Source organism: Engraulis encrasicolus, chromosome 11 (assembly GCF_034702125.1).
Source record: "Engraulis encrasicolus isolate BLACKSEA-1 chromosome 11, IST_EnEncr_1.0, whole genome shotgun sequence".
Classification (NCBI taxonomy): domain Eukaryota; kingdom Metazoa; phylum Chordata; class Actinopteri; order Clupeiformes; family Engraulidae; genus Engraulis; species Engraulis encrasicolus.
The window spans coordinates 21,257,762-21,269,404 of NC_085867.1; the positions used below are offsets into that span (position 1 = coordinate 21,257,762).

General features: G+C 44.7%; 1 protein-coding gene across 2 annotated transcripts; it reads left to right on the top strand.

Moving 5' to 3' along the window:
* Window positions 1–1,969: 1,969 nt before the first annotated feature.
* On the top strand, window positions 1,970–10,460 carry tbx3a (T-box transcription factor 3a). Of its 2 annotated transcripts, none has more exons than XM_063210184.1 (7): window positions 1,970–2,947; window positions 3,821–4,088; window positions 4,549–4,713; window positions 5,770–5,846; window positions 6,155–6,312; window positions 6,900–7,549; window positions 8,507–10,460. In XM_063210184.1, the coding sequence occupies exons 1-7, from the start codon at window positions 2,562–2,564 to the stop codon at window positions 8,948–8,950; spliced, it is 2,148 nt and encodes a 715-aa protein (XP_063066254.1). In that variant the 5' UTR covers window positions 1,970–2,561; the 3' UTR covers window positions 8,951–10,460. The 2 variants fall into 2 exon arrangements, with proteins under 2 accessions (XP_063066254.1, XP_063066255.1); XM_063210185.1 differs by having other exon boundaries at window positions 4,567–4,713.
* Window positions 10,461–11,643: the final 1,183 nt, after the last annotated feature.

Here is an 11,643-nt window from a genome sequence, read left to right on the forward strand (position 1 = left end):
TAAATGTACTTCAACTTTTACTAATTATCTGCAAAAAAAGCAGACACGCTGTGATGTATTCATTTTCTAAAGAGAGTCAAGGTGTAGATGGGTTCTTTCCGCCACTTGCACAAAAGCCTTCATCAAGATTCCTGGTATCTCACGCAAAGCCCTGTTTTTGGAAACACGACTCCATTTGTTATGCTACTCGTCTGGGTACTGAAACGACTGCTGAACCCATGTGGTTCGAATTTTGGTGTCATTGCAAAATGCAGAGAGTGTAAATGTGGTCCGCTGTGACAATACTCTGAGGAGGTTCCACAGTGAGCTCTCAGACTTCTGGCCTGCAGAAACACTGAATTTGTCACGGTCTCATCTCCAAATATTGAGATAGGCCTAAACGGTAGCAGCATTTGCAGCTCCCATAAACACAAAAAAATAGACATGTGACGCGCACTCGAGTGTCCCCGTTTTTGGTCAGCTACAAGATGGATATGAGAAAGTAGGCACCAGAAAGCCACATTTTTGTGGAATTAAGTAGATTTTGTGAATGGTGTTTTTCACATAGGTGTCGCGCATTCTGGACACAATTACTGGCGTCTTGTGATTGCACAGAGTGCAAGTGGCGCCAGGATCCGCTCGCAGTGTACACTCAGACGGTGCAACGCGTATCTCTGTTGTTTACCTGCAAATGAAGCCCGCCTTGTTTGGTTGGCTGCAGTGCAAATTTGAGACTTTGGCAGTCATTAAACAGCAGAACTGTCGCTGACCTGCGATTCCCATATTTCCAGCCTTGCGCGCATAGGCATTGTGCGCCTGTCATTGCTTTTCTGCCCATTGCATGAAGTGACTAAACGAAGATGTTGTGTGGTACTATTCCCCTTAGTTGCCTATTGAATGGAAGGCAACGTTATTGGCGTTGTAATTATGCAGATGTACAGTGCGAGTTTCCCTTTTCTATTTTTGTTATGGCTTATGTCGTGTGCGCTCTCGCTCTCTTTGCGCGCGCGCGGTGTGTGTGTGTGTGTGTGTGTGTGTGTGTGTGTGTGTGTGTGTGTGTGTGTGTGTGTGTGTGTGTGTGTGTGTGTGTGTGTGTGTGTGTGTGTGTTTAGGATTATTGGTGTGAGAAAGGCGACGTGCGTTTATCAGATAAAAAATTCATTGAGCAATCGAAATCATTCCTTATCAAGCCTCCGATAAGACAATAGGCCTAATCCGAGGTACAACAGATTTCTGCATCAATAAAACGCTGCATTGCAATACCCAAACCTGCCTGTCAAGCTGACAGAACAGCGTATGCCATAGAAAAATAATGGGCTCGTGTGTTTGCATAGTCAATGTGTCCACCGCTGTCATGTTTACACCATGAATCCAAATAGGCTAGATTTGCAGGAATGAGATAAATAATTTGCTGTGATATAGCGAACTGAACCTACAAACAGACACATTTAACAACAACAAAGACGCTCCTCCCGATGCAAGCAACTGTAAGGGACCGTATCGTAACATAAGGCGCTATCTGGTGTTGGAAAGGGGTCGGGCAATCTAGCGTTAAATGTACATATTTTATAGTGTTTGTGATTCCTTAGCGCTTGGCAATCAAACACAACACACATTCCCAAAACTGTGAGGCCAGTCATGACGCTTTGCGGACGAGGCAATAATTTCTTACGGACAGTGCGAGCGAGGCTGGCTCATTTTTCCTTCGCTGGGTCCCACAGACCGACCGATCTCCCTCTTCCTAATGATGTTGACATATTCACACAACATTGACTGAGGCACTGCTGTTTCGCGGCAGCATTAGACTTTCCAAACACCTTTTTATAAGTCTGAAGTCTGTCCCCTCCACCCGACCTGTTAAAACCACGCCTACGAAGCCACACAATTGGTCCGAAAGCGTCAAAGAGCCAATCAACAGAGCCCGGCTTCTCGTAACATGCAACACATCCACAGTTTGAAGCCTATGGGTTACAGAAGCACTAGGAATAGCTTGGTGCTGGAACCTCACCACCTCTCCGCCGTCAACGAGCTCCTTTCTCCGTATACTTCTTCACTGAAATGTGTGTGTGCGTGAAAGGCAGAGGAAGAAAATGTGTGTGTGCGTGTGAGAGTGTATGCCTTGAACAAGTAAAGACAGGGGAATTACTCGGCACCATCGAAATATTTCAACACATCGCGTCTGCAGGCGGACTGAAGCCAGTGCGAGCGAATACATTTTAAAAGGAATGTCGAAATTGTAAACAACGGCAACTGGAGAAAACTGCAACAGAGTGACTCAACTCTCGATTGAATTTGAAAATTGTCCACGAGACAGTTTACTGAAGAACAACACATCGGTGCGTGTCAACCTTCGTAGACAAACACGTCGAAGATTAATGGATCATTTTTATTCTCAAGCGATGACAATTTAGTGGGATTCAGTTCTGTAATAAAAAGTCTAAATCACTGGATTCCTATTTGAGCCGGGGAAATCACTTTGGATTTGACGGAGAGACTTTTTGAACGGCCGTGCCTATTCGCTGACAACTATTCGAAATAATCGCTTTAATCTCCAATATCACACATCTGGGGTCTGGACTTGAATGAGCCTCCTGATGAGAGATCCAGTTGTACAAGGAGCAAGTATGGCATACCATCCGTTTTTACCTCACCGGGGTCCGGAATTTGCCATGAGTGCAATGTTGGGTCACCAGCCTCCCTTTTTCCCGGCCCTGGCTCTACCTCCCAACGGCTCGCTGTCTCTTCCGGGCGCCCTGGGGAAGCCGATCATGGACCAGCTGATGGGGGCCGCTGAAACTGGCCTGCACTTCTCCTCTCTAGGGCACCAGGCGGCTCATCTGCGGCCTCTCAAAACCCTGGAGCCCGAGGAAGACGTGGAGGACGATCCCAAAGTTCACTTGGAAGCGAAGGAACTCTGGGGGACTTTCCACAAGAGAGGCACTGAAATGGTGATCACCAAGTCAGGAAGGTAAATACAGAAAAAAGTTCCTGTGCGATTCCACAGACAAGTCCAGTTAGCACGATTTAAAATTAAAGTACAAAATATTGGTGAATTTATTGTTGACATTGCCAACCTGAAAAGAGCACTTCTGAATGTATCGATTTATTGATTGGGTCCTGGAAATGCACGCCCGCTGACTCACAGTCAGCATATCATAATTGTTTTGCTACAGTTATTACAAAAGTAGACACCCGGAGACAGTAGACTGTGCGGGATGCTTTATCTATAATGGCTTATTTTTAGTGCGGTGTGTGGAGATATGCACGACAGTTTTATGAAGTCTTCAACCAAATATGCAGTCTTGTGTGGACAATTCTTAATAAACAGAATCCATTGTTATACAAATCGCTCTTGCATACAGTCCGTTTTTAAGTTAGTTTATTCGCCAATGTTATGAATAATTGTAGGGCATTATGATTAGCCTTTGTTACATTACACTAGGCCTACAAAACACTGTGCATATTTAATTTAAAATGGAGCACTGAAATACTGAACAAAGTTCTCATGTCTCTATGCCGTCTTTGGCGTCTCCATGGCGTCGTTATACATTAAAAAATCCCGGTGCCCTTAATCTAAAATTCGTGGCTTTGGTAGCATTACATCTCGGACTTACTGTGGGGCAGCTAGGGAGTAATATGCAGCTTAAAGGCCTGTAATGGTATGTGTAATGGTAGACTTGGCGTCTCGACTGCATCCGAAACACAGCCCTGCAGCACCTAGAATAGACGCGTTATTGCGCATTTTGGACACATTTCTGTGTACGCGAAAACTATGTGGGGAGGCTATGGGTTGACACGGGTTTGATGGCTAAAAACTGGTCCCATTTTGTCCCTTCTGCAGGCGGATGTTTCCTCCGTTCAAAGTGAGGTGCACTGGTTTAGACAAGAAAGCCAAGTACATTTTGCTAATGGACATTGTGGCGGCTGACGACTGCCGGTATAAGTTCCATAACTCGCGCTGGATGGTGGCGGGGAAGGCTGACCCCGAGATGCCAAAGAGGATGTACATTCACCCGGACAGCCCCGCCACTGGTGAACAGTGGATGTCCAAAGTCGTCAATTTTCACAAGCTGAAGCTGACAAACAACATTTCCGACAAGCATGGCTTTGTAAGTGACATGTTTGTTTATTTCAAAATTTCGCACATGCTTGCATTTAGTTTGCTATTATTATTATTGTTATTATTATTATTATTATCATTACTATTATGTATTATCATTATTATTATAATACTTTGCACCATGCTAGCATATTAGGCTTGTGCATGACCGAAATGAGTGGATCTTTGTCAACCTTAGAGTCCTGAGTGCACCGCATCCTAATTTTTAACAGGCATGTAAGACATGGCCTGCACAAAATAAAAAATAAAAAATAAAAATTTGAATAAGCATGTTGACATTTTGAAAGACAATAAACTGGATGGCAAAGTGCATCTGTAAATGAAAACAGCACCTCGGTGTTTTGCTCTGAAATGTGTCTGCAAGCATGTGCTATAAGAGTGACTTGCCATTGTGTTACCTGTGGTGTGTGTGTAAAGTGAAAGTGTGTGCTTCTATCTTTAAAACCCAGCCTTGTTTCCTGTCGCAGACGATTCTGAACTCCATGCATAAGTATCAACCGAGGTTTCACATCGTCAGAGCAAACGACATACTGAAACTCCCCTACAGCACGTTCAGGACCTATGTTTTCCCCGAAACTGAGTTCATAGCAGTTACTGCTTACCAAAATGACAAGGTGGGTTTGGGTTTTAGGCGTTTGTTTTTCTTTCGTTGAATTTGGAAATGGCGGTGCCCTCCTTCTGCATAGAGTCAGCAGGAGAGGGATTTGCTCGTTGTTTGTAAAAATGCCTCTGTAATCCTGCGAGGAAAATGCATTCATGTGTCGAATTAAGTCTTGAGGCCCGCACACAGAACCACTAGGCCTATATTTTCTTTCTTGGAGTAGCTTGTTGCATTTGGTAGTGTTTAAGCAAGAGGCCGCGCGGGCCGCCCCGTTGTGTGAGCAACCCACGGCTCTCATATATGGACTCACAGTGTTGGCAGACATCTTCGGAATGCATGTCCTACAGGTTATCGCAATTACATTTAATTATGGACCCGTATTGGACATTTACACACAACGTTTGGACACAGTAGTTTCTGTGGGTAGGCCTATTGTGAATGTGAATGTGAATTGAGGACAAAAACAGTGAGAAAGCAACAATTTGTTCTAAATAAATTGTGCTGAGCCAGGACTAACGTGTTTTCAGAAAACAGACTTGGTAAATGATAAGCCTGCTACTGATACAGAATTGGCTTGGTAAAACTTTGCTGACATGGAGTGTTTGTTGAGGTGGCTGTGTCCTGAATGGACACGGGATGCGCAGTTGGTAAATGCGCATTGAGTGAAGGGAACTTTACGGAAGGAAAGTTTGTTGCATTGAGCTCTATAATTTCGTCTCATGAGTTTGGGTCAAGTTGGGGGTGGGCAGTGAAATCGAAGGGCTGTGTGCGTGCGCGTGCGCGCGCGTGTGTGTGTGTGACAGAGAGAGAGGGGGCGTATATGGGACAGAACAGGTATCGAAAATTATACTAGGCTATTTCATACTTCAGTTTATCAGTTCTCACTCCTGCTTGAAGGGCTCTAGCATTTTTCAAGAATTCAGAGTTTAGGAGTTTAGGAAATCTTCATTTTTTTAAACTGAGTCAAAACTCACAGAACACATTGTGGCCTGTTCATTTTCTCTGTTGAAATAAAAAGAGGCTATTTCTACTTGATTTATTTATACGTCCCTACGTATTTGTGTTTCAGATAACACAGCTGAAAATCGACCACAATCCTTTTGCTAAAGGTTTTCGTGACACTGGCAATGGGAGGCGAGAAAAAAGGTATGTCACAACATGTTCGTCACGTGGTTTAATACGCCACTTAAAAAGTTGTCTTCATTTGTCTGAGAAATGTGCAGGGCTCGTTTAGTATTCCTAAATGGAGAAAAGAGCCAAATGCAACCACATACGTTGTGGTAAAATCAAAAAAATTGTAAATAAATAAATAAATAAAATGGACAATCTACAACCCTAACATTTAAATACATTGTTTCATTCCAAGGATGCATTCCAAAATAGCAGCAGCTGTTAGTGTCAATATTCTTCATAAAATGCCAGCTTGTTTGCTAAGTGTTAGGTTTTCTGTATAGGAAGCAACTGGCACTGCAGTCTATGCGCTCCTACGAGGAGCAACAGAAGAAGGAGAATGGGGCGTCAGACGACTCTTCAGGCGAGCAGGCTCCCTTCAAGTGCTTTCGCCAGGCCTCCTCTCCCGCCGTCTCCACCGTGGGCCCACCGAATCTCAAAGGTATAGGCTACACACATTGCATTTCCACCTGACAAGTGACTTTTAAAGAAGAGCCCCTCCCTGGCGCGTTAAACGTCTGTTTGCGAATAAGGCCATCCGCCGAAAATAACGTACAAATCGGCTCAATGTTTCCCTCAAGAGCCACGAAGGAAATGAAACACCCCCTTTCCTAAATGAAAAAAAGTATTTCACTCACTTCACATGCCAAGTGCAAATAATTATGATGAACATGACTTAAAATAGGTCATGCCATAAGACATATAGCATAGCCTACTGAATTAATAATTATATCAGGCGCAACAGATTGTGCAACTAGGAATATTATTTCAAACTTATCCAATGTTTATTTCAAAACTATTTAGTCACTGTTTGATGTTCTCTCGTTTTAAGAACCTTAGTTATTGCCTGGAGGTTGCGAAGTCATAATAATACATTGGTTTTCGAATAATTATTCATAAACTGTTGCTGTATGCCTATTTCCAGCACTGGCCACCGAACATGAATAATTTTAGGAAACACTAAATGTCTTGCAACACATTCCTTTGATTTCATTTCTAACATTTTTATTTGTATTTTTTTCTCCAAAGATTATTGTGACAGCGACGAGGACAGTGACGACGAGAGCAAAGACGAGCATATGAAAGAAGGGCCAGACTCCAGCAAAATCTCCACCACCACCGAGGATGCAAAGGACCATGAGGCCAGCCCTTCTAAAGCTCACTTCATGGATACCGATTCCTCGTGCCGTTCGCGGGAAAGCCTCACAAGGACTGAGAAAAGTCAGGCTGACTCGAGGCAGAGTCCCATCACCGTGATCTCCAGCACCACTCGCTCGGGAGAAGACCTGAAAAGCCCCAGCCGAGACCACGGCAAAGCGGACGAGTGCGGCAGGTCTCTCGGCAAAGACAACTACCTACCTTTGACTGTACAGACAGACAGCAGCGCACACTTAAGCCAGAGCCACTTGCACAACTTTGGATTTCCACCGGGTCTGGCAGGACAGCAGTTCTTTAATCACCTCGGGGGCGCGCACCCGTTCCTGCTGCATCCCAGCCAGTTTAATATGGGAGGCGCGTTCTCGAACATGGCCGCCGCGGGCATGGGGCCCCTGCTCGCGGCTGTATCCTCCGGAGGGGTGAGTACCATGGACACGGCCAGCATGGCGTCACCCTCGCAAAGCCTGACGGGAGCCCCGGGACTGCCTTTCCATCTGCAGCAACATGTCTTGGCATCACAGGTAAGAACCTGCTCCTCTGCATTAACACTGTAGCGTTGTCACTTTCTGTTAATCCATTAGGGGAACGCGAGTGTGGCCTTGTCAATGACCCCAGAGTTCGTTACAAAAGGTGTCCAGATTTTTTGGCTAGGCCTACAATTTGTGGAAGCCAACATCAGTTCAATTGATAGGCTATTTATTGGGAATACTTTCAAACAATGGAGTCCAGCCAGGTATAGGCCTACAGTATGATTGTTGCTTTACATAGTTGGGTACTGTGCACATTCTTGTTTGCCATTGGTGTTTTTGGTTGGTTTTTGGAGATAATGTATCAATGCGTTTATTGATTAAAGAATGGGCAGCGTCTTTAATTATAGCCTACAGTCATTCCTCCTGACTTGACATTTAGACATTCCAGGGCCGTTGGAGTCACGTGTTGAGAGAGAGAGTGGGTAGCCTATTTGACGATTGTAGAAGTTGTGTGTAGATTTGAGAACATTAATTATTTCGGCATTTAAAGGGGAAAGGCCTCGTGTTAAAACGGTTCGCTGAAATGGGGAGGGGGGAACACCCACTTTCCAAACACAGAACATATTCGATGTTTCCTTTCAAGTCTCCCTGCAAACAGACTGCTAATGGGAGGCTGTTCTTGCGCATGGTTCTGGATGGCTTAATTGCTTAGATAATATTCTAGGAAGCCCTCAGCGCCGAATTAGTGAACGGCGTTGGCATATGATGCCATAGGAATTAAAAGCCGCATATGCCCGCCTAATAACCAACTTGCTTCGCCTTGCTCTGCCAAGTTCAACCTATTCTCGGGTTTGTTTACTCTGAACTATCATAACAACGACACAGCTTTGAATAAAAAAGAAGCCCATTGCAAATGAACTTCACTAATACGCCGTTAATATGGTTGCATCAGCTTTAAACGTGTTGTGGCCCAGTTGGCTGATTGTTGCTGTGTGTGTGTGTCTGCAGGGTCTTGCGATGTCTCCATTCGGAAGTCTGTTCCCCTACCCCTACACTTACATGGCCGCTGCTGCTGCGGCCTCCTCGGCAGCCAGCTCATCAGTGCACCGTCACCCCTTCCTGAACGCGGTGCGGCCCCGGCTCAGGTACAGCCCTTACCCCATGCCCATGAGCGTCCCCGACAGCAGCACTTTGCTCACCACCACCATGCCCTCCATGGCCAGCAGCGGCTTGGAGCTGAAGGGGGACGGCATGGCCAGCAGCCCCGTCTCGGCTACCCTGGACTCCACATCGGAGGTCACCAGCCGCTCGTCCACCATCTCCTCCGGATCGGTCTCGCTTTCACCCAAAACTTGTTCAGAGAAAGATTCCACTAACGAGCTGCAGAGCATCCAACGGCTGGTCAGTGGACTGGAATCGAAGCAGGACCGACCTCGGAGTGTCTCCCCTTGAGTGTGCGTGCGAGTCATGTGTGGCAACTGATGTTGATGACAATGACTAGGATGCTATGAGGGCGCTGATGAAGATGAGTACGACAGCGAATGCGGGTTTACAACACGGACATATTAAAAAAAAACATAAAATAAAAGTTCAGATTTTAAAAATGCACTTTGGCAAAACAGAAAAACTAAAACACACAGATGTACACACATTGCTCTTTTTGTTAAATCAATCGTTATCTTGGAGTTTTCTGATTTTGAATACCATACAAGTATTGAAACTGAACAGTTGGAGAGGATGTGACACACCTTCGTCATTGAGTTGCTGCTGTGTACTGTCTGTGTTCTTTGTCAGATTTAGGAGGTAATGAAAGCAAGTTTATTTAATATGCACTCTGAATTGGTTATCAGTTGACTTATTATCCCTTTATCTTATAAAGACTGCTGTGTTTGATATGAATAAAAATAACTATTTGAATCTTATAGTTATTGTAGAGAGGGGGAGGTTTGCATGCCCTTAAAAACGCCCATCAGTGACTGCCAGCCAATATACCTCAAGAAAGACCAAAATTAAGATGGCAATTCAGTGAACTGTACACACACACGGTGGTGCGTTTGGCTCTTGATAAATATTAGATAATTCGGTCTATGGCGGCTATGTTTCTCTCCCAAGTGCTTCAGGCACTATGAAATAACTGATCAGATTTCGATAAGGTTTAGGCCGGGAGTGTGTGCGGTTAATCATACTGGGCTTCCAGTGACTGAAGTGCACCTATGTCAAATCACAAATAAATGCATAGGACATGACTTTTGGTCGAACGCATGGAAGTTCAAAGAGGCGTCAGTTCCTGCGTCGCTTACCGCGTCCAGCACTAAATGGGAGAAAGGGGAATTTGAAACAATCGCAAGGGTATGGCTATTATGTATATACTGACATATACAAATATTTATGTAATTATTTCATATGGATATTGCGTGTAAATATACAGGAGTTGTTTGTTTTTGGGGAAAATGTCCTTAATTTATTGTTGATATACCTGTGTAAAATAGTTTGTGACTTTTATCTTTGTTTATGCCACCCCATTTTTTCATCTTCTACTTCTGAAACGGATTTATCTGTTCCCAAACTCACAGCTAGATTTTGTTCCTTTAGCAGACACAACCATGTGCCATCCTCCCATCCATAGTCGTCTCTGTGTGGAAGTGCTACTGTTCAAACTCATTCAACACGACAGCACACTGCAATGGCTTGAAAACTATGTAGAATTTTCTTTGATTTAAAAAAAAAAACAATTTCGTCTGTGTGTTGATGAAAATGTTAATTTTCCTAATACTGCAACCTAAAAGTAAAAAGTGCCGCATCTCATTTAAAATATGAAGGTTTTTCATGTGTTACGGCTGTTATCATCGGGTTATGTTGTATTTGATTTTGTCTAGTTTACAACACCAACAATGTTTTCTTGAAAGTTTCAATAAAATTGTTCAAATTCAAAAAATGTTCAAAGCCATGAGAGTTGTCTAGTCCACGGCCACTGTGGAATGCGCGGGGGATGAACGGTTCGGAACACGCACGTGCCACAGGTTAAGTCCAGTGCATGCAGGTAGTGCTAAGTGGGTTGCCCTCACCCAGAATTTATCCAAAATCTGTCGTAACAGGGACTGAAACATTGGTGCGTAAACTTGACAATCTGTGAACAATGTAGCGATACAGTGCTAAGCCCTATTAGGCCTATGTCTACAGCTGTCCTGTCTCTGTTGAAATTTGGTGATAGGTTGTACACAATTTAATGAAACACTAAGTGGAATATTTCAATACGAGGAGATGTGTCCGTGTACCTTATCGGCCGTAACACTGCAATCACTATGCAGTTATGCTTTGAAACTAGGAAATCGTACTGACGACCGCGCGCGCGCGAGCGTGTGTGTGTTCGTTGTACAAAGGTGTTTTGGAGAGGATCTGTGCAGGGTTAAAATGCTCTTGTCTCGAACTCCATCAAAATCAGCGGCGGGGGGAAAAAACTGTCCACTTTGACCTGTCATAGCTGGAATTCCTCGCTGTGGACACCGAGACTCGGTCATTTGTTGTGCCTGTCGACGACATGGCCATTGACTGACTGTTTATTTCCACAGATGGGAACCTCAAAGAATGTAAAATAACTTGATTGCCTACTCTGTTGCGCCTAGAGTCATGGGTTTATCAAGCTCCTATCTTTATTTGTATACTGTACGGTTAATAAGTAACAATCGTGGCGCTGGAGAATAGGGGTAAACACGACGCAAACTATCTCAATTGCTCTGTCTATTGCTCACCTGGCGCCTTCGATATCTTACCTGATTTTATTACATGGAAGGCGACAGTGCGTCTGCAATAACGCTGGGAGGGAGTGCTCCCGAGATAGCTCCAGCCATACGCCACCCAGCGGATACGGGGCAAAGTGCGCTGCGAATGGATGTGTGCAATGGGCTGATTGCCTTGGCGGCAGACGGGCGGCTTCTTGTGCTACTCCCCGACACTCAGCAGATGACACACATCCTACACCACTAGCCTACTCCACTAGGCCCTAAACAACACAGGGACAATAAACCGCCCTTGTTTGGGTACGGCCAGTACTGGGCCTGATTTAGTCGTGCCTCCCTCCACACATAAGAGCTGTAGACATAGAGCAAAGGTAATAGGACACCGGGTAAAGTCACTGTCACCAGGAT

What these genes read in the sequence shown, in the direction of transcription:
- tbx3a (XM_063210184.1), top strand. Translation starts at nt 2,562, where the DNA reads ATGAGCCTCCTGATGAGAGATCCAGTTGTACAAGGAGCAAGTATGGCA. An exon ending in AATGGGAGGCGAGAAAAAAG is followed by an intron (nt 5,847 to 6,154) that starts GTATGTCACAAC and finishes TTTTCTGTATAG; the next exon opens with GAAGCAACTGGCACTGCAGT. An exon ending in AACATGTCTTGGCATCACAG is followed by an intron (nt 7,550 to 8,506) that starts GTAAGAACCTGC and finishes GTGTGTCTGCAG; the next exon opens with GGTCTTGCGATGTCTCCATT.